We start from the raw sequence: 24,144 nt of genomic DNA on the forward strand, positions 1-24,144 counted from the left end.
TAAACAGTAGAATAAGATTAACCGATTTATTTATTTAAACTTTTTGATGAAAAAAAAAATTGCTTGGAGAAATAATTTTATTTAAGATTGCATTCTTTTCTTTTTACAAAATGCATTATCAAAAGTTACATTAATTTTGTTTATATCCAATTACAAAATAAACCATTTTAGTTTTTATAAACAACTAAAAATATCTAAAAAATACGCACACATTTTAAAACTACTTAACTAAGTATGTAACGTAAAATAATTTTTAAAAACAATAAGAGCAGAGTAAGTTAAAAGACAAGTTTGGCATCAAAGTTTTGTTTGAACAATTCAGTCGAATTAATCTAAAATTCATTTTAGCTAAACAAAGAAAAAAAATTGTAAAAGAATGAAAAAAATTGAGCGTTACTATGATTTTAAACTACCAAAAACTATACAACAAATTTACTGGTTACAGTATTTGATAAATTTTCATGTAAATAAGATTAATATTAGTAGTTAATCAACTTCAAGTTCTCTAATAGATAAAAAAGCTGCCGTTTATCATCTGTTTTGGTCAGTTTTATATACTTTATTCATTTTTAAATTTTAAAGTAATCTTAAATTATACTCACAAATATCTTACGTATTTAAAATTCAAAAATGTAAGATTAAAATGAAGCTATAATTATTTAAACTAAATTACACTTCTTTTTTCAATTTGTATTTTTTAAATTATTACTTATTAATTACCATGCTCAATACGTTAAAACTATTTGAGCTTTACACCAAAAACAAACTTTTTTTTTTATTTGCACCGTAACCACAATTTCGCTTTAAACTATAAGCTTAAGTGCACTATACCAAGTGTGCAGCAAATTATCAAGTGTACTTATCTTAAAAAAAACAACTAAAACCATTTACCATTATTTTGAATTCTAGTAAACTGTATAGCTTTAATTAATGTTTTTTTTTTCATTTAAACAAGTCAATTAAGTCGATCGTTCATGTTGGTGTAATACATAAACTATAACTTTGGCAAAAATTTAAATTTATAACTATTTGTTATGATAAAAAAAAATCTTTTAAAATGAAAAATAATAATTGTTTAGAAAATCTAGCAATTAATACACTAATGTTAGAAAAGTTAGTGGATTACCAGTGAACAAAACATGTTTGTATGTTTAGACTTTGTTTCGTTAACCACTGTTCACAAATACACATTATGTACAAACAAAACTTAGCTTAAAATTTAAAAAAAAGTATGTAATTTAAAAAATAAAATGAAGAGTTTTAACACCAGTGACGATTTTTTAAACATACTGAGAAATGTTATGCGTGTTTAAAACTCGAACTAAAACATCTTTATCATTACATTAACATCAACTAGTTTATCATATTGTCAACAAAAGCTTAACATTATCATGGTTTTAGTCGATCTTCAATATCACAACACCTCACAAGCTTTAAACTTTGCAATCAAACCACGAGCAAGAAACTAATTTTTCGAGTTGACCTCGAATATGAGGGGGTTCATGTCGTTGTCGAAATCCTGCTGCAGCAAGTTGATGTCTTTCGAGAAGAGCGTGCTGATGCTCCGCAGCTTGGTCAGTATCAGCATTATCTCGCCAAAGTCCGCGACCGCCACCTCCGGCGCCTTCTCCATGAACTCCAGCGTTTGGAGCGTCTCGGCGGCGAAGACCTGGATTTTTTCCACCTGCTCCCTCGCCCGCAAGTCGGCGCGGTCGGGCGAGAAGAGGATGAGGGCGAGGAGGAGGCAGATCTCGGTGACTTTTATCTTGATCTTGCGCATCCTGCAGTGCACGTCGTTGTACGCCCGGATGAACTCCTCGGAAGCGCCGGCGGTGATGAAGTCCGACGGGTTGTACTTGAACTTGCTGCTGACGTAGCTGTCGCCGCGGACGGAGAAGGCGAAGTAGCTCCTGACCACCAGCATCTCCAGGCACCCTCCCCGCAGCAGCACGACCTGGTCGCCCAAGCCGAGCTCGTGGAACTCGGGAATCCCCTTGCAGAACTCGATGAGCTTCCTGATGCCGGAGCTCATGATGTCGCAGAAGTGCTGCAGCATGCAAACCGACCGCTGGTCCTTCAGCATGTGGAGCGACAGGCCTTGCGAGTGCAGCAGGCTGTGGATGTAGCGCATCCTCTCCGGGTGGCTCATCTCCTCTGGTTGCTCGGCGTTTCGAGGTTCGGCTTTTCGTTGAGCTTTCGCCTCGCTTCCGGGCTGCCGGAAACGACAAAGGTGCTTTTATGTGTTTGAGTCGAACCAAAAAAAAATATCGACTTGTAAAGTTTTAGTGAACTTAGTTTATATAATGCTTCATATGCGAGGTAATTATTATAGAATTAGTTTATAAAAAAATGATGGTTACTTTCTATGTACTTTTGTTAAACCATCAGTGTTTTTTGATAGCTAGACTTTAAAATATACTAAAATATGCAAATGTACAGGCCATAATTTATTTTTTATATTTATTTATTTACTTTACTCAAAATATTTGTAACATGATTAGTGAAAATTTTATAACTCAAGTTAAAAGAACTACAAAGTTCTAATGTAAGCGTATATTAAATTTACATATTTATTTTTTATTTTACTAGTATTTATGATTACACAAACTTAATAACTACTTTAATTTGTGTAAGTTGACATAAATAAAGCACTTAAAATGTTTGAAAATATTATTTATTCTCAAAATTTATTTTTCTTAAATTTAAAAGTTACATAGTCTTTTAAAATATCTAACTAAATTATTGACGTTTTTTTATGTTACATTACTTTAAGCTTATATAACTGTTTCATAAGAATGTCGAAACAAATATCCTGAAAAATACTGTGGTCATTTTACAAAATCAGTTATGAAACTTGTTACATAAATCTTTTACTGATTTTTTTAGTTTTTTGGCTCTGTTTTTAAATTTATGTTTGTTTATGTAAGTTTAATATTTAGTCTCAGCAGTTCAACAAAAAAAAAAAGTGAAAAATTATTTTTTCAATTCAAGTATATTTAAAATATAATTTTTTTATACTCATACTATATATTCAGAACTTTTTGAACGTGTAAAAAACTATTAAATCTTAACTTTTCAAGCAGATACTGTTTCAAAACGTTTACTTGAAAACATCAAATAAATAAAATATTTGATTTTATTTATTAAAATCTTTTAACTTATATTTTAATAAATTTTGCTCGTTTTGAATAACATAGACTTTATAGCTATTCATTTTTTTATCTAGAAACATATTATTTAAAATAAACAAATATTTAAAATAGCATCTTTATGGAAAATCAAGTTTTAATAATTTTTGACAGCAGTAAAATAAGACCTATTTTCTAATACAATGCTAATAGATTACGAAAACTTCAAAGGACCAAAATAAGTAATACAAATAATTATGAACATAAACCATTAGTGTGATGCATAACTGTACAAATTTAAAAACTTACATTGTAAAAGTTGTAAAAAGCAAATAATCTAAGTCACTCACGTTTACATGCGTGCCATGCAGAAAAAACCCGCTACTCGGCCCTGCCTGATGCTCATTGACAACATTTCTTGCTTGTTCTTGGTTGGAGAAATTTTCGTGAAGTTCACTTTCAAACTTCTTTTTTGAATCAACCTGCAGTGTGCATAATAAACTTGTTTCAGTTGTTAGTTTGAAGTAAACAACTTTTTTAAACATACTTTTATAAAATTTTCATGTAAATAAAAAAAAAACATTGACTTGAAAAAAATTTAAAACACGTTTACTTTTGTTAAGCAAGCCCAAATTATTAAGAAAACAAAAACCATAAATTTCCAGTGATAAAACAAAAAAAAAAATTTTGTACTCTAATTTTTACACTAAACATTACTAGAGTTAATTAAATACTTTATCGTTCTATTCTTAGGTTTTGTGAATAATTATGTTATATAAAATTACATTTTGTGTTGAAATATCTTAAATTCCTACAAACGATAAATTAAAACTAACTATAACTTGTTTTGATAGCTATTCATGATACCAAATTAAAATTCTTGAGAGGATTAGTCATTAAAAAAACAGCAATTTGGTTGAAAGTTTTTATAAAAAATTCCATTTGGAAAAACTTTTAGCTTCATTGAAGCTTGACCAACAAATGCATGTTTTATATTTAGGTAGTTTTGTATTTGTTTTTTTTTTATATAAAGTGAAATACAAGTAGATACTAAAGACTTAAAGCTATAAAACAAAGTAACAAAAGTTATATGTAATACAAAATTTAAGATAATGTATTTTTAATTCGCTCAAAAAGCACTTTGTCATACTTGTTTTTTACGTCACCTAGCCAGGTTAGAATGGATTCAAAAGATTTAGAACTTTGTAATTCAATTCTAACGCATAAAATTAGATTACAATTAAATCAAAATTCAGAACTTTTACTTGCTAGTTTTGACTTTGAGAAAACTTAAAAAAAAATATTAAGCATACTTTTTCGAGATTTTACTTAATCATATTCCAATTACGAAACAACATTTCGTTATGTAGGACTTTTCAGTTATTAACTAAATCTGAAAGATAAAAATATAGAAATAAGTAGAAGATACTTGGGGTTCCCACTAAAATTTATAAAAATATTATAGGGAAATGCATAAGGTATAGCGAATTTAAAAGGTAACAAAAAAAAATTGCTAGGTAGATAGCGTTTGAGAGCAACTAAATTAAGGTTCTGTTCATACTCTTCTCTTACTTAATTTTAATATAAATTTATATGATAATTTTACTATACTTTTATCATCGAAGTTTTTAAGTTTACATTTATTATAGAATAGAGTTTGATGTTTCACAGCCTATGTCTATTTTATATAGCTTATAGCATATAATGAAAACTTTATGCTATAGACAGTATTATACTACGTGCAGGAGTAGTATTCTATTAGATAAATATAATAGTTAAGATGTAAGAGGCATTTTGAACAGTTTTTAAAAGGCATAATTTCTTTATATACCAAATGAGTATATTAAAAACACTTAAGTTTTTTTTATTTCTGAATAACAATATAGTGGATTTGGTAGGTGATTAACTACTTATAGACTGTTATCATTAGAAAAATCGGACAACCAGGGTTTTCCAAAATTTCTCAAATTCCAGGTTATCCAGGTTTATTTTAGCTAAATTGTCAAATTCTAGGTTTTTAAAGGTTTCCAGGTAAAGTGACAACCCTGGTAGTACCTATAAAATTTCTTAAAATGTAAAGTGCGTATTAAACTATTACTTAAGTTTAGCATCATTGTGTTTTGTTTCCTGTCGTTGTTAAACCACAAGTTTTAAAACCATAAGTTCAATAAATTGGTTTTAATTTTGTTTTATTCAATATTTTTACACAACTTCCATTTATTTTGTTCATTCTTTCAGATTTGTTTATAACAAATTTTCTTATGAAAAGTGTTTGCTTTATTTTGTAAATATACATTTTGCTTTGTATTTGAAACTTTTAAATAAATTAGTTTTTGAAAAAAAAAGATTGGTTTTTTTAAAGCTGAAAGTTTGAAGCAACCAATGCTAGAAATAACATTTTGTACTCATTAATTTTTTAGAAACTATTTTTGATAAAAGTAAAATAATTGCAATTCTAAAAAATTTCAAGATTTTTTATGTGAGAAATTAAACAAAATTATTAAATGTGTTAAAATTTATTAATGTATAACTTTTTTCATAAAAATTTTTTTTATCATTATTATATGATAAAAGCAACAACTGTAGCAAATAACTTTCAGAATGGTGTGGAATTTTACTACTTACATAAATTTTAAGCCTAGCTAACGTATTTTTAAACAAAATTGTGATTTTCTTGCCTTTATTTTGATTGAAAATTGTTATGAGAGTTCGCAAGCAACGAATGGAGAATCATAGGGGGTGTGTGAGTAGGATCATAAACTGTCTTGCATACAGTTATTTCTCATACATGAAAATTTATTAATATATAAAGTTTAACAAAACTGCATTCTTAAATGTAAAATACAAAAATATTAAAGGTAGTAATAATGCTCTCCATACCCCGTGTGACGTCACCACGCGTTATTTCAGATGTTATAACTTTTTGCACACTTGTAACTTTTTCATGCTGGCTACGTCCCTGGTTTAAACTAACAACTTGTCATTGAATAAAGCAAATTTCTACAACAGAATGATGTTCTAGCTAGACTAAAACTACTGAAAAAGTTATAAAAATTATTTGTTTTTTTCTGCTGTTTTTTTGCCTTTCAAATAAAAAAACACGTGCAAAATATCTGCTGCGTGTTCGATATTTAGATAATATAACACTTAGGTCGTCGGCGGACCAAAAAGCTGACTGTTACTTTCAAATTACTATTCTGTCATATAGAATTAAAAGCATTTTACGATAAAGCAAAGTTGAATAGTTCTATAAGTTTCTCATGATTTGTAAAAACTAAAAAGTAACTTATTTTAATCAATGTCTTTGTTTACGTAATAAAATAATTTCCTAAAATTTATTATTCTAAACTACTTTGAAAGCTCATTTAGTGTATGAAACTCAGAAACTTTTTTTTTTGTTTTAATTATTAAAACTATAAACTAACGTTTTCATTCTAAATTTATTCTCTGTTACAGATTTTTTTATTTTTCTTTATTTAAAAAATAGACAAATGTCTATCAAAATTACCAAAATCATATTAATTTTAATATATACAATGCCTTCTGTAACTTAGTTAGAAATATTTCTGATTTACAAACTATCAGGGTTGCCAAATGTCGAGCTGAAAAAAAACCCTGACTTTTTGATCAAATTCTAAATTAAAACTGACACAAAAATACATAAACAAAGACTTAAAACTATATTAAGTTTTCAGTTTTAATTTAGGCAGATTAAAACAACACTTCTTTTGCTGGATTCAATTATATAACTTTTATTGCGCCATTTGAACCATCTGTGTATGATCGATGTATATGCAATAAACAGCTCTATAAGTAAAATGCTTGTATCTCTAACGCATAGAAAAAACACACGTGAGATCATAGAAGATTTTAATTTATTCCAAAAATTCAATAAGACCTTAAAAAAAATTGCAAAAGCAAATCTTTTTTTTAAATAATGTTAGCAAAATACAGTTTATAGTGATTGATAAACTTTCTTATTAAGAGCATGTTTATATCTAACTTCCTGACTTTCCTGAACTATATTTCAAATGCTATACCCTTATTATGGCAACAAGTTTAAATCTTTAAATTTATTTAAAGGCTACACAAACACGCCAAACATGTTTCCAAAACAATAAAGCATATCTCACTTAACCAAAATTTTTTCCTAAAATTAGTTCATTAGAATAAACTGCACAACAACAAAACACATTCTTGAAACTAACGCTGTCGGCTGTTTGCAAGAGGTCGGGGTTCTTCGACGCGGCGAACCACGCGAACGAAGTCTCCCTGCTGGGCGGCGTTTCAGGCACGTGTATCTGGTCGAGGCCGCGGAAGGACTCGAAGTCTTTGTAGTCGAAATCGTAGCTGTCCTTGTGGTGCTTCAGCAGGATTTCCACGAACACTTTCTGGCTCATGGTCATTCGGTGCTGCGGTTCGGCGGCAACCGGTGGTTTCTGATTTAACGTTTGTAAGATTGTTCAGGCTTATTCAGGCAGTACAGTGATATTTGAATATTGTTATTGGAAAAACTGATGCTTTAAAACGTTTCTCATCATAGGAAAAATAAAAAAAAGATTATAGACACTAATATCAGAAAGAAGTTTACTGTGATAAAAAAAGAAAAAAAAATATTTGCAAAAAAATAAAAGTTAAATGAGTTAATTTTATTTTTGAGATTATTTAAGTGCTCACTAAACATTACTTTTGTAACGATCTTTTTAATAAACTAAAGTTGTTATAATTGTTAATTTTTGATATATGTAAATAGTTTTTGAATTTGAATTTAAAAACTTCTAAAAAAATAATAAAATATTTGTAGTTTTTATCATAAAAATTTAACTAGCTACTTTTTATGTCTTTACAAATTTGTTTTAGATGAAGAGACATAAACAAAGTTTATTTACATAATAGTAACCTTTATGTTGTTACTTTCAAGTTTATTAGTTTACTTTTTGAAATTATACTCATTAATAGGTTAAAGAAGCATTGTACCAAACAAAGGTCATCTAGCTTTAAAAATACATTAATAAAGTTGTCACTCATTGAAGCAAAAAAAAGCTGAGCATAAGTCAGCCTGAGTTTATGGACAGTCTTTAAAGTTAATAATAAATCCTCCATTATGTTACATTGATTCCATTATAACTTAATACAGACTTTTTAGTACATAACAAAATAAAATGTATATAATATACTAATATAAAATTTGTATATTAATTTAAAAAAAAAAAAAAAAAAACAAAAAAAAAGTTTAAGATATTGCTTAGTTGAACTAAATTAAGTTTTAAATAAGCCGCAGTAGTAAAAGATTTTAATTTTTGTAATATCTGAGTCAGCAGAAATTAGCAGCAATATGATTTTTTGAGTCTTAAATTTATATATAATTTCATAACTGCTTTTTTTAAATCAAAATAAATTTAAATTATAAGTTTTACATGCCATATTCAAACTATAATTTAACTTATTTCTACTTTTTGTTGTTTAATCTCATGCTTTTCAAAAACAAATTGAACAATATCTCAGCAACTTTTTCTCAAATACAAACTTTGCATTTAATTATCTTCAAAAAAAAAGCAGAATTTTAAACTATTATATCAACATTCCAACCTGCTTGACAGACAAGTTTTGCGGAAACTGCTGACAATAAGGCTGCTGACTGACGTGCTGCCGATCCGGCAAGCTGCTCTCAAAGGCGGATTCCAAGGCGACCTTCAACAGCCTTCTCTTCTCGCGGTTGGCACTGATCAGCTCGCGTTTCTCAATGACCTGCTCGCTGGTCATGATCAGGTCGCTCCTCATTCCGATGCCCAGGCACTTCTTGTACCTGCACGCCTGGCAGTGCTTCCTCGTCAGCTTCGTTATTTTGCAGTCGCCTTTCAACATAACAAGTTTGTTACTACTGTTGTTTTTAACGTTAATAGAAATAGAAAATAGTATTTGTGGCCTATACCGGGCTTAAGTTATAAGAGGTTTCAAACTGTTATCATACATATTGTTATAGAAACGTATATAATCTCAAACTTAAGCAGTCCAGAAATAGTTATTTTTAAGTAGTTCTGTCGGCGAAAGACTGGTAGGTCTACACTACCAGATAAAAAATTTGCCCATCTAAGGTAGTCAAAAAAAAACTATTATTTAAGCATACATATATTCAAGAAAAAGTATTTTAAAATTCTAACAACTTTTTTGGAGCTTTCAGATATTATATACTTTTAGTAAAATTACAACAACAGTAAGTTAAAAAAATGTGAGTAAGTTTACAAAGTTATAAAAACTCTACAGTTGGCTCTTTTTCAAGCAGTTTAAAGCTTATATGATAAAAAGCATGAACAGAAACTGTTATTTATTTTGTTGGTAAACCTATTTAAAAGATAAACTTGAACAGTTTGTAAATCAAAATTTAAAAACCCTTAAAAATATACTGATCTATTGGAATGCATCTTTCATATGCTTTTTCATTGTTTTCATGTTGAGTTTCACAAAATCAGTCAACTAGAACGCAAGATTCTTAGGCAATGCTATCACTATTATGGGATCGAGTTGTTGTTGATAAGACTTAGAGACTGAGAATTATACACAAAATGTATAGTTGGGTAGGTGTCAAATTTGCAAAAGCTGACAAAATTACACACAGATACTTTTGCACGAGGTGACTAAATTTCACAAAGACACTTTTCCACGAAGACACTTTTGCTTGAGGGGACATTTTTGCACAAGCAGACAATTTTTCACGGAGACATTTTTGCACAGGTTATTTTTTTTTTCATTATTATATTTTTTTATTATCACTGTTACCCCTAACCATTACCCTTGGTCAGTAACTTTTTTTTTGTTTTTATTAAATAACCTTTTTGTTTTAAATACATATATATTATTTTTTTACTCTAGTGCAAAAATGACCCTCTGTGCAAAATTTTCTTTATGCAACTTTGTCTTCGTGCAATTTTATCTTTGAGCAAAATTGACCCTTCTTGCAATTTAGTCCCAATGTGCAATTTTGACCCGTTCCCTCTATAGTTATAATATAACTGCATGTAAATCTGTTAGAGTATTTTTTGGTTTAAATATTAGAGTTATTATTTAATAATTCTTAATTGTTTAAGAGTTCTTTAAATGTTTTATAAGTCACATTATTTAAAGTTTAAAAGTATGAAACTATTTTTCACTTAAACTTAAATTGTTATTTAGTTTCATATATTACAAGTTATCTATAAAGTAACTTATACTTTTGAAACAGTGTTATTATAATAGTTTTCTGTAATTATTTTTTATAACAGAAACATTACTCAATTTGTATAGTCTGATTAGTATAATGTAGGCTAAAATACCACCGAGTATTTACTACACAGTAATTAAATAAGGTAGGATTTAATTATGATGAGTAGTACCAATAAATGTAGTGTACCACAATCCAGACCTTATACTGACAAGCCTACTTATAAAAGGTACAATTTTACAGTTATTGCAATGTATCTGATGCTTATCTGTCTAACAAACACATGATAAAAGCTATATTACTGAACACTATATTGTTCAAGTACTAGTAAAAAATTGAGTCTAGATATTTAACAAAAAAAATATTGAAAAAAGTTGAGTATTTACTAAATTTACACCACAGGAAACCAAAAACATATAACAAACTATTTTTTTTCAGTATATCAAAAAAATCTTTAAAATAGTAAAAATTCAACCACAAAAACACCTGAACTTTCATTTAAATTTTCTGTTTTTGCTTGAGCATTTCCAGATTTTACTGGCTTTATAGACTAAGTGACAAAGAAGTATTACACTTATTTTATTTTTGTTTGTCATGAATAAAACATTTTCCTTTATAATTGTACTTGGCATTTTCAACAATTTTTCAATGAAAACATGTCAAAAGGTGTATCTATATAAATGAATCAAAAAGCTTTTTCAGTAGACGAATGATGAAACCATTATTTTAAATATAATGAACAATGTTAGAGGATACTTAAAAGTATGTATAAAACAAAAAAGTTATTATACTAGTGTCATTATATGACAGTGTAAATAAATATACTACACAAAATAATTAATTTTATAAATTTGTTTGCGTTTACTTTATTGCACACAAACATTTTTTAACTTTTTATTTCAAAATTTTATCTTTATTCACCTTACTTTCAAAAATAAATGCCAGAGCAGACTTAATGATTTACTAATTTTACAAAAAGTACTTTTTATTAACTTTATATAACAATAACAAAATTTTAATTCAAATACCGTTTATATTACAGGAAATATTAGTTCATTGTAACTTAAGATTATTGATGTGTCATTTTTGTTAACACTCTTAATTAAATCATGATATTTTAGTATCTTTTTATTAACAAAGATATTTGAAACATATTTTTTTTTAAGGTTAATATTAAATAACTCTTTGACTAGTTAATATTAATCAACAAAGTATACCAAGTTATAAAGAACTGTATTAATTTATTAACAACAAATTTAAGATATTTAAATATTTATTTAAAAATACTAAACTCAAAATATTTATTCATACTCTTTTTATTGTTCAAGATTTCAATAATTTTTGTCTATACTGTTCTAATTTTTTAATATTAAAGTATTATATGCATGTCCTTTAAATATTTTTACAACAACTTCTAACAATTATAACTTTGATAGTAAGACAGCTAATTTTATACACATATTTCTAATATACAGTACAATGACTTGATTTTGACAGACACAACAAAAAAAATGCAAGGGTATAATATAAATTACTATTGCATATTCAATTTAAAAGTTGAAACATATTTGTTCACGTGTATCTTTGTAAATTGAATATACCTTATAAATATTAAGTGGGTTTTGTTATAACTGTTTTTTACATAACAGATGTAGTTGCACATATGAAACAAACAAATAAATTAAATATTGATGTAAAAACCAACCATCAAACAAGCAAGCAAAATTGCCACCCTTCTGAGTTGATCTTCTGAAGAATCCCTTGCAACCCTCACACGTGACTGCACCAAAATGAAAACCCGTTGATTTGTCCCCACATATCTTGCACACCTGAGCAAAAATTAAACACTTTTTTTGTGCAAGCAACTTAAAACTTTGAGTGAAATGATTTCTATCAGTTCTTAACTGTTGCAGGATAGAAGTTTAACATATACTTACAACAATTAAAAAAGTACTCAACTTATTAAAAACCAACAGCGCTTATCTATATAAAGTTAATAACACATTTCTATTTCAGTTCATAAAGTTAATACCAGTACTAACAATTTTGTTAAATCTCTGTAGACTATGCTGTTACTTTAAATTGAAAAACATGATTAGTTTTATAAAAATTGAGTACAGTTAAAGTTGATGTTGTAAAACTCCAACAAAACTTAGTTTGTTTTTATTTTTAATTAGCAATATTATCAATAATTAAATGTTTTTAAACATTAGATGTTAACTGTAAACTTTTAAACAAAAACATTAAAAAAACATTTTTATTAAAAAAAAGTAAATAAAGATGTATTGCAAAAGGATAAATTCTAAAGGTTTTACAGAGATCAATAAAAATTTCAGGAAAATATATATTTGTACTAAGTAGTTTTTTGTCATTTTAGTTTGCATTTTGCATAGTAAAATTATGAAAATCCTTATCTTCATTTCAAATTATCTCAAATATTAGATAGATGAAAAATACTAAAAATTAAAAGTTGTTAACAATGTTTTCTAATGAAGGATCCAACAAAACAAGTTTGCTGAAATAAAATACTATAAATTAACAGTTTATTAAAAATATCAAGATTTTTCTATGCTAAGTACTACCATTTCCTTAATACAAACTCTATGGAGCTGTGCTATTTGTATTTTACTAAGAGTACATAATATTTGTAGTACAACAAAACATCGTTGATTTCAAAAATTTAATAATTCACAATTTTTTATAAAATAAATAAATTTAACTATAATACAACTTGTAAAAAATAAAGAAAAAACCCCTAATGGGGTATTGTAGGGGTTAGCAATTTAACAAATATCACTGACCTATGATGCAAGTTTTACCTTGAAAATAAATTATACAACAAATAAAGTTTTTTGTGAAAAAAAATTTGATATATGGTTTTAAATTGACTGTCATTACTCTATTTAATTAATGTTTTATTACAAGTCTTCTTAAAGACAGATTATTTTAGTTTAATGGTATTTTTTCAAATTTATGCCACCTGCAAACACTTTTTTTTATAATTAGATTTTTACTGTTAAGTTTCACCTGTTAATTAAGAACTTACCAACCTTATGTTTTTTTTAGTTTGTAAACTTAAAACATTCTTAAGTACATTTTTATATAAAATTTAAATTACAGCATAATAGTTACAATTATATATAACTTTATCTAAGCATCAATTTAATTGTTATAGATCTACCTACCTTTATGGGTTTTACTTTTTTCAAACGCTTTCCAGTCATAACATTAGAAATCCGGGTAGGAAATAGATATAAACTCTTATTTCAATAAATTCAAAGAGTATCCAGTTGACCATTTAAATTATTATGCAAAATTTATTTAACAACAAACTAATTAACAAAACACTGTTATAGTTTCAAAAATATATCATTTATTATACATTTTTTTAGTAGTTTTCAATCTGTAATATTGTTTCTGGTCTTAGAAGAACTTTGATTTTTTTAATTTATTACAAAAAGTTTTATCAGCCTTTTTTAAAGATAAATCTAATATTAAGAGCTAATGACATATCAAAAATAAACTAAAAGTTTACTTTCTAACTAAGTACTAAAAGAAAGTTTTAAGTTTACAAAAAACATGTTAGGCTGAAACTTTTTTTAAGTTAAGCTAAACTCAGTTGTCTGATAATCGTGGGTTAAAACTATTATGGATGGGAAACGTTTTTAGTTGGAAAGCCATATACGGGAAATTTAGTCCTTGGTAAACTAAAGCATTTTAATCTAGTTGCAATCATCAATTTTTAAAATTTGGGCGGAGAATAGAATATAATATAATGTTTATTGAGGGGAAAAAAAAGCGCTCAAATATTTAGTCCAAGGACCTGGTGTACAAAAAAAAATTTTGATTATCAAGTCATACACCAGGATACAGTTTAAAGTCATGTCCAGGACAGTTCCATATATAGTTCCATATATGATAGGTTCCATATATGAGGACAAAATAAAAAAGATAAAAAAGGACAAATTCTATCTTCTCCACATTTTTTGAAATAAATATCTCAAATTTTCAGAAAATGTTCTTTTAAATATTTATAAAACTTTTTCATAATAAATTGTTAAATATCTGATTAAAATACTAATTTTTTAATAAACAGAGAAACAAATATATTTTAGTTTTTTGGTCATTAATTTTTTAATTTTAAGATTTTGCAGATTTTTAAATAGTGCAAGGAAATTTTTCTAAAAATTTGAGGTATTTGTTTAAGAAAACCTAGGAATAGATAGATGAAATAATCTTTTTTTTTTCTTTGCTTTTTTAGTTTGCACCTCCTATAAAAAAACTAATGCATTCTCCAACTTTAACAGGCTGTATCTCAAGAATTTGCTTGAATGTTACAAATCTGTTAAAAGCAACTTATATCTTAGTTAAGACTGTGAAAATAAAATTAAGTTTTTAAAAAGTGATTAAACCCACCCCTGTTTTCCCTTTTTAGTTTGTAACTTTAATCAACAAACCTATAAAAAATATTAAACAGTAAATTGTTTTTTATTGATTTGTTTATTAAGATTTGCATTTAGAATTTCAGAACAAACAACAATTATTAATATATATTTGTACACGATGTCAAATATCTATAGTAATTTTAAACTTATTTTGAAAATTGAAATTAAAGTTAAAAACTATGACTATTTTTAAAAGTTAAAAAAAACTTATAGTTTTAAGCAAGACTTTAACTTATATTTTTTTAAAGAAAACTTAAGTTTTTAGACAAGGAGTGCATAGGCTTGTTGTTAAAATCTAAATAGAATATATAATTTTTTTTATTGTAAAAGTTTTTAATTTTTTTCTAAGCTATTCTTTCAATAAAGCAGCTGCTTTTACTTGTATTTGAGATTTTATGGCAACCTAACTTCTGAATTTTGTTTTTAAGTATAGTGTGTGATTTCAAACTTTATTCTTGTACCTTTATTTTAACTTTTACGTTGTTAGATAAGACTAAAAAATGAATTTTTTAGTCTTTTTATTGTCTGACAACTTTGGATTAATGATTAATGCTCAATAATTTTCAGCAACTAGTCGTTTATATCAAGTAAGTTAATATTTTGGGTAGGTGGTAGATATCATGAACTAGAGCTGCTACTAGATTAAGCTATCTGTTCTCAAGAAAACTCAAAAAGATCCCAATAAGTCTTTAAAAGTATTAAAGAAATTAAATGAAATCTTAAGTTAGCATTAAGGCTTGATCATTCCTTTTTAATCACCAGACAACAAGCTTTTAATACACTGATAACAGGGTTTTGTTCTTATTGAAACTCATCAGTCAGTTGCAACCAAAAAGTCTGCAGCTGTTGATCTACAAATGGTTTTCATGTTTTACCAACAATCGCTTGCTGGCATGATTTGCATCAATGATGTTACTGATCAGTAAATATAAGGTTTCTGATGTTTTAAATCAACAAATAATATCTGAACACAATCTTTGAAGATAAGAATTAGTTACCTAAACTACATGTTTATGTTATTGAGGAACGAGTCAAGACAAATCTAGTATACTTTGTTGAAAGTAATTCAATGCTTTTTTTAAATCCTAGGCTGCAGTCTAGGATTACTCTTTTCTTACCTTTAAGAATAATTCTTTAAGAATTACTCTTCAAGAATAATATATTACCGACAAAGATTACCTAGACGTCAAAGCAATAGTAAATGATATGAGTACTGTCAAAAACATTGCTGAACAAGCTGCTAAACTGTGCAGCAATTTTCAAACTTCTTCAAGAAATGAATATAGTTTCAAGACATCCTAAAAGTTATTGAGGACAATAGGAAGAAAGTGCCAAAACTTAGAATAAAAGTTTTTAAAGAACCCAGCTTGAAAACAATTACATTAAGTTTTCTTAATTTGTTTTTAACAAAATATCAATCAATATTTGTTATTTTTATGTTTTTAGACAACAAATTTTAAATAAGTGTTTAAAATATTTTTTTATATATGTACAAACAAGTTATAAAGTTATTTATAACGACTTAATTGAAAGCAAAATTAAGGCCATAGAGGGTCCAACATTTTTTTTTTACAAAAATTAACTTTGGCTTTTAAATGAAAGCTTTAAGTACAAACTACAAGCCAGTTTTTATAGAATTCAAAAATATAATTTAACTTTTGAGATAATTAATTTTTTGTAAAAACTTTCCAATATAAACGTATGGACTGCAAATTTTTTGGGGTCAATTTTCTCGGAAATTTTAAAATTAACTAAAAATCTATCTCCTCCTTCATTTTTCAAGCAATCTTCTTCAAATTTTCAGGAAACATTCCTTATAATAAAAAGAAAAAACGTTACTATAGAGTTTTAAAAGATAAAAAAAATAAAAGTTTTATCAAAAAAATTTAAAAAAAAAGTGTTTTTTTTTCAAAAAAATAATATTTTTACTTAAAATTTTTTAATTCCAAAGTAACGTTTTTTTGTTATTGTATAAAGATTAGAATGTGAAAGTTTGAAGAAGATTGCTTGAAAAATGTAGGAGATAGATTTTAAATGAAATAGTCTTTTTTTGCTGTTTTAGTTTTCCCTTCCCATAGGGAACCCATTAAGCGGCCCGACTTTGACTGGTCATATCTCAAAAAACAATTCAAATTTTTTAAAACGATAAAAAGCATCTTAAAGCCTAGAAAAAACTATATAAAATAAGATCAACTTGTAAAAAACATGGTTATCCAATCTTATTTTGTCTAGTGAAAAAAGAGCTATACACTTATATTTGCTATATTTAACTACAAAACTTAAATATATTAATTAGTTATATAAATTTACAAGCAATCTATTTACAACAAATCAAACTATGATTATTTCTTACTATATGTTACCATTACAAATCTTTAATTTAGAGTTAAAACAAAAACACTTAAGGCCATAGGGGGGGTCCACTTTGTTTTTTACAACTTGATCTTATTTTGTAGAATTTAATCTGAGCTATCAGACACTTTTAACCGCTTAAAAAAACTCAAAGTAACTTTTGAGATATAAGCGATCAAAGAAAGGGCGTTCAATAGGTTCCTTATGGAAGGCAAAAACTAAAAATGCGAAAAAAGACTATTTCACTAAAAATCTATCTCCTCCTTCATTTTTTGAGTTATCTTTCTCAAATTTTTACAGAATGTGTATCATTAAACTTTAAAGAGATCAATTGTAGGAATTTTTTAATTTTGAGTAAAAAAAAAACTATTGTCAAAAAACTACCCTTTTTTTAGTTTTTTGTGGCTAAATTTTTATTTTTCAAAATTTCAAAAATTCCAACATTCAGATTCTTCAAAATATTAAAAGGAACATTTCCTGAAAATTTGAAGTCTCTAGGTCAAAAAATGAAGGAGGAGATAGGTTTTTAGTGAATTTTTAAATTTCCGAGAAAATTGACCCCGAAAAATTTGCAGTCCATTTGTATCGGAAACTTTTTACAAAAAATAAAATATCTCAAAAGTTAAATTATATTTTTGAATTCTATAAAAACAGGCTTGTAGTTTGTATTTAAAGCTTTCATATAAAATCCAAAGTTATTTTTTGTAAAAAAAAAAGTCGGACCCCCCCCCCCCCCCTATGGCCTTAAGTAAGCTTGTCACAAAGAAAACTATTAATAATTGAAATAAATTGTAAAAATTAACACAAATTTTATAGAAATTACCTCAGTTTATTTGTTTATGTTTTATAAGATGTTAATCATATCTCTTTGTGTATCATTGTTTCAATCTTACAACATTTTCAAACTTTAAAGTTTGTTATAGAGATCTGTACTTTTTAATTTCAAACAAAATCTAGTTCAAACTCAGAGTTTTTCACAAAAATCAAACAAGCCAAGTTAGTCAAAGAGTGTTGCAACCCTGGTATAATAACTCACATCATACAGTATATGTAACTTATGTGCATAATAGGAGTTATAGAAAGTAAAAAGTTGTGTGGCCTGATGGTGTAGGAAGCTTCTTAATGACAATTTTAGAAACTCTCTGAGTTTAACTTTTCAAGATTAAATCCTATGGTTGACACACTTTCAAAAAATTATATACAAGATACTTGTGTTGTACAGTTCAACTATAACTCTTAATTCTTTTAATCAAAAGTATAAAAGGAATAATTTAGTAAAATTTATCTTTAATATTGTTTACAAGCAACATTAAGGCAAAAATTGACTTTGTTTTAAACCTCATAAAATTTGCATTATTCATACTGTTTGTAAGTTATATAAATGCATATCATAATTATTGTTTTATGAAAAGTTTGGTGCAGACTTTTTTTTCAAGAGTTCAAAAATTAATCTATTTTAATTCAAATAAGCAATAAATTTGTCATAGTTATTGCTATGGACCAAGTGTATTTTTTTAAACATATATAATAATTGAAAAGTTAAAATTTAATTCATTTGAATTTAATAACAATAAATCATTTATAGTTAATATTAGTATCATTTAAATTTTATTTCAACTGCAAACAAGTGGACAAGAGCAATCATTTTAATTTTTAGAAATAACACCTACATGAAGCACCTGGAAAACAAATTAAAGATAGTCATAAGTTAATTTGCATATAAGATTTAAATTCAAAACTTTCTCTTTTAAGGTACTTTTTTTAATGACTATTAATTACATTCGTCTGCTAAAAGGGGTCAGTTGCAATTGTAAAGTTTTAGAAACTACTTCATTCATTTTAATATGCAAATGAGGTAAAGTGATAATACAGCAGTATAAAAAAAACATCTCTAGTCTCTACCATGACATTAAACTGTATCCTTGGTGTATGACTCGATAACCATTAGATTTTTTCGTACTCTGTGTCCTGGGAAAATTTTTTTGAGCGCTTTTTTTCGTTCAATAAACAATAGCTTATCACTAACCAACCTCACCCAAAAACTTTAATTTATACCTTAATTCCTAACTTGCCTTACCCAAGTATATAAAATAAACTAAAAAAAATTATAAATTAAAATTTAAAGTGAAAACACTTATAACATTTGTCAATTAAAAGCGCACTAGATTTCCAGCCGACGAGTTCAAACAACAGAACACTTTATGTATATTTGAATTTGGTTAGGTGTCACTTTTGCTCGAGCGTCACTTTAGTATGAGGGAAAACCTTTGCACGACGTCAATATTGCACGCAGGGTCACTTTTGCACAGCGTCACTAGTGCACGGCGATATTTTTAAATGTCGAAATTTTCGCATGGCGTCACTTATTGCACGACGTTACATTTGCATGGCGACAATTTTGCAAAGCGTTCACAATATAAGTTTATTTTCATCAACTTAAAAAATCAGCTTTTAAACCCAAGTTGTTTTAAATAATAAAGTGTGGTTATTTTTCATGAAGTTTTAATGTAAAGTTTTTTTTTTGATTTTTTACCTAGAACAATATAATAACGTGCTACAATTCACTTTATTCATATTTATAGTCTTAATTTAATAAACTAGATAAGTACATTTCTTTTAATTAAAAAATTTTTAAATACTTTTGATAAGATAAACTTAATTTAGTTAAACTTTAAAAGGAAATATAAACTTAATTCTGTAGGGCTTTAAAACACAAATCTTGAGACTGATTTTTTACTTATATTCTCTTGATGTTTAAATTAGCACTAAATAGTTTCTAAAAGGAAAATTTAAAGTTGTTTTAATTTAAAAAAATTGTTAAATTTAAAAAACAGAATTTAGTTAATTTATGAAGTTTAAAGGTATTTCAGACTTTACTTGATGCTTACTTTTAATTTTGTGGAAAGTTTTTTTTTTTAATTTTGCGTGAGGATAAAAAGAGCAACAAAAAGAGCGCATTTTTCGTAACTTAAACTTAGACCATTTCATACTATAATGTTGCATGCTTATGTAATAAGCCAATGAGAGAGTAACATTCGGAAGTTAGAACTTATGTTCATCCAAAGTATCAAGAGATACTCACATCAGCATTGCATGATCATGAAATAAGCCAATGAGAGAGTAACATTCGGAAGTTTGAACTTATGTTCATCCAAAGTATCAAGAGATACTCACATCAGCATTGCATGATCATGAAATAAGCCAATGAGAAAGTAACATTTGGAAGTTTGAACTTGTGTTCATCCAAAATATAGAGAGATATGCTGCAAAATTCTTATAATGTCTTACCTTGATAGACTAACAAAACTTGATATAAAATAATTAGAATACAGGATACTCGAATTTGACCTCATTACTTTTTTAATAGACTAGTTAACGGTGAAACTACAATTTATATACAAAAAATTTTTGAACATTATAGAACTAATTACTTACTGAGAGAAAACAGAAAAAAAACTACATGCAAACATCATTTTAATAATGAAGCTAGGCATAATTCATTTTTTTATCAGTCAGTTGAAATATCGAACAAACTTAAAATGAATTAGTTTCCTGAAAAAAAGTTAAAGAATTCCGATTAATATTAAAAAAGTTTGATTTGAATTAAATTTTTGTTAATAAAGTTGATAAGTTATTTTTATCAACCGTCGATCTAATTTAATGATTTAGCTTAGTTTATAGTTCAATTTTATTACCTTTACTCTGTTAATGATGAGTGCTTTTTCAAGGTGTTTAATGATTATTTATCTGGCCAGTCTATTGTTAATGTCCTTTGGGCATTAGGTTTTTATTTTTTTTTTAGTCGATGCATTTAAATATTTGATAGTGATCGTTTTACATCAAAGTGTAAACAAGTATAAGTCTGAGGTTAAAATTTTTTTCTTTTTATGCTAATCTATAATATTTTACACTTTATAATAAATCATGTTTTTATCTTTGTTAAAAAAAAAAACTTTTTTTTTTCTTTATGTGGCTTTCAGTTTCAGTTGCCTAGGTCCATCATATAGACAATAAACTTGTAATAGTAAAGAAAAATATAAAAAGGTATAGCTGTTAACTAATAAGTTAGAACTCAAAATATACTAGATCAATTTATTTTAAATTTTTAGTAATTTTCTACAACTTTCCATAAGCGCTATTTATGTTTAACCAAAAATTAACTTACATGAAATTTTGAAACAAACAAAACTGCCGACGGTGAACAAATTCAGAGGTTGATTGCTGAGATGGAAAGAAAATACGGATCTGGTGTAAGTTTACACAGTAGTTTAATAAATTTATTTAGTTTCGACCGGGCATAAGGTATTTAGGTTTAAATACATGTTGTATCTTACTACTTAAGATAAGTGAATAAAATATTATCTAGTTATTTGAATTTTTATGTTAGCATTTTTTATATAACTAGAAAAACGAATCATGTTTGAAACATAATAAATTCTGAAACAATTTCTAATTCAGTAAATTTGTATATAATTTTTCTTACTAATTGTATCTAACATATATTCATAAAGATTTGAACATACCTTTATCAATGACCAATTCGATCATCATGGATGCGGTCAAAGAAAACATCGGTGAAAGTCAGAGTCATGAGAGAATAATGTGGAAGTGTATGATAAAATTTCTATTTAAGTACAGCTTGTCTCGCGGCATACTGAAGTCCAGACTTAGGCTCTGTAAACTTTCGTCGATGTTTTTTAAAACATATATTCAGTGATAAAAAATAAACACAAATTCAACAGGGAACAAAAGAGGAAGATAAGAAGAAGTAGAATGACGAGGATATTACGATGCAAGTGAAAAAGAAGCACAATGAATATATAGATATGTATTATGCTCACAACTTTGATATAAAATTGTCATTTCACCTGAAATATCGTCCGATATCAGCAACGGTGAGCTGTATGTTTTACTAGAAAAATATCTGTAAGCTTTTTGATTTGAAGAAGTCTGGTTTTTATAAATTTTCATTAAAGTACGCATTTTAAGTAACTTTATAGTATATTTTCAATGTTGTCATGAAATTTAAAACAGTTCATTTTAACTTAAGTTTAGATTAAAACAAAAATGAATCAAAAAACTAGGTTTTGGTAAAACCTGGAAGAAATTTATAAAAAATTTGGCAACCCTGTATAAAATTTTAAAACTAAAGAAAACAGTATTAACTTTTTAAGTATTACTTTCTAAATAATTTCACTGTAATTTTTATTATATATTTTATCTTTATTACCATACAGAGCCATCATTTGCCGCAAAAATGTTTCCAAAAATGAAATAGAATTAATAAAATGTTTTACAAATAAGATAATTAGATATGGCTATAACTTTTATAATATTAATAGTAGTAATTTTTATCATAAAGAGCCATCTTTTGATATAAACTAATTGTTTGTACAAAATAAACAAACAAAATTATATTCTTACTATTTCTTTTCATTAAACGTGTTATACTTTCAATACAATCCATCTTTTGGTCTTCCATTTACAGTACGGTTTTTTTTTTTTGAATTCTTCTATTAACAGAATTATATATATCTATAATCTCTATATCATTACTAAATAATTAATTAATATTTTATTTTATACTCTAACTATTTTTGTATTTTTCAATTGTGCAGAGCCATCATTTGCCGCTTCGAAAGTTTCATCCAACTCGACTTCAAGCAACGGATCCCAGCAAGCTCCCAAAAGATCACTCAACCTGAGCGACTATAAAAAAAGGCGTGGATTGATTAAAATTAAATATCTGAGTCGTTATTTTAAAGTAGAAATTTTTAAGTGAAATGTCTGACAATTGTGTTGTTTTTTCTGGTAATAATGATTAATATGTCCCTTTCTATGTTGATAAAGTCTAACGTGCGTTCGAAAGTATTTAATATTGGAATTATTTCAAAATAGGTCGTTTTATTTTCAAAAATAAAGCTGTTTAATTTTAATGTTTTATGTTTTATCAGATTCTTTAAACTTTTTTTTTGTGTATTGAACTATTAAAAGATAAATCTTTAAATTAATATTTTGTTTAAGTATTTTTACACCCGTTTTGTTTAACGATACAGAAAACTTGGTTTTGAGCATATACTATCATAACTTATTCAAAGTAATTTTTAGATCTAAATCTACAATTTTTTTTTACAAGTTTTTCTATAATGGATTAAGATTTATTTGGTAGTTATATTTTTTTCTATATAAGTAGTTTACGATACCAATTAATTAAATATATACCGTTTAGTTTTAAAAGAAATTTTAAAAAAGATAAATAGTTTAAAATTTTGTAGATAGCAACTTTAACGTATTTAAAATGTAAGTTAACTTTTAGTGATATTTTTTTACTTTTCTGAGGGTTTCCAAAAAATCTGGAATTTTAACAAAGTTAAAAACAAAAATAGAATTTTTAAAGAAAAATCTCTAAAAAACCTCGAAATTTAAATAACTTTTACATGTTAAGTAGTAAAATTTAACTTGGCACAAAAAATCTACCATGTAAATGATTTTTTAGTCATCATCAAAAGATCTTTTTATTAAAAAGCACATTTAAAGTTGCTTTACAGCAGCAATTCTTAACCTGGGAGTAAATATCCTTGTTGTAGAAACCTATCTTATGAAATGAATCAAGAACAAACAAGTTTTTATAAAAAAGTATCAAACAAAGATGATAAAATGTATACTGTTAATATAGTGGTGATCTCTCTACACAGAAAGACTCATTTTAATCTTAGTAAATTTAAAGTTTTAGTGTAAGTTATTTCTATCTACTTAAAAAGTATACAACTTAAAAAGTGTAATTGTACTAGCTAGTAGAGTTAAAAAATTATCATTTTGAAACAAATTAGTACATTAAGTTTTTTTGGTTAAAAATATTATCTAAGACTTATATATTCTAAAAATCTGTTTAATTTTAATTAAAGTAGTTATACATTGAAAAGCAATAATAAATAAGGTTTAGACATTTCATTAGTTGCAATATTTTAGACATATTTGAACTAAAATTAAAAACTTTTACTTATAATAAATATTTGGTTAC

General features: G+C 26.5%; 1 protein-coding gene across 2 annotated transcripts; it reads right to left on the bottom strand.

Moving 5' to 3' along the window:
* Positions 1–230: 230 nt before the first annotated feature.
* On the bottom strand, positions 231–13,666 carry LOC145846927 (vitamin D3 receptor-like). Of its 2 annotated transcripts, none has more exons than XM_082953461.1 (6): positions 13,512–13,666; positions 12,032–12,155; positions 8,718–8,983; positions 7,337–7,567; positions 3,479–3,610; positions 231–2,212 (listed from the first exon to the last, which is right to left on the bottom strand). In XM_082953461.1, exons 1-6 carry the CDS (start codon positions 13,548–13,550, stop codon positions 1,466–1,468), a joined length of 1,539 nt encoding a protein of 512 aa, XP_082809587.1. In that variant the 5' UTR covers positions 13,551–13,666; the 3' UTR covers positions 231–1,465. The 2 variants fall into 2 exon arrangements, with proteins under 2 accessions (XP_082809587.1, XP_082809586.1); XM_082953460.1 differs by having other exon boundaries at positions 231–2,215.
* Between the last annotated feature and the right edge of the window lie 10,478 nt (positions 13,667–24,144).

The sequence above is a fragment of the Thalia democratica genome, unplaced genomic scaffold, assembly GCF_965202585.1.
Source record: "Thalia democratica unplaced genomic scaffold, ktThaDemo2.hap1.1 HAP1_SCAFFOLD_718, whole genome shotgun sequence".
NCBI lineage: Eukaryota > Metazoa > Chordata > Thaliacea > Salpida > Salpidae > Thalia > Thalia democratica.

Coding starts and splice junctions, on each gene's coding strand:
- LOC145846927 (XM_082953460.1), bottom strand. CDS start 13,550: ATGACTGGAAAGCGTTTGAAAAAAGTAAAACCCATAAAG. Junction 12,156..13,511: donor AAAAAGTAAAACCCATAAAG/GTAGGTAGATCT, acceptor ATTTTTGCTCAG/GTGTGCAAGATATGTGGGGA. Junction 3,611..7,336: donor TCTTGCAAACAGCCGACAGC/GTTAGTTTCAAG, acceptor TGCACACTGCAG/GTTGATTCAAAAAAGAAGTT.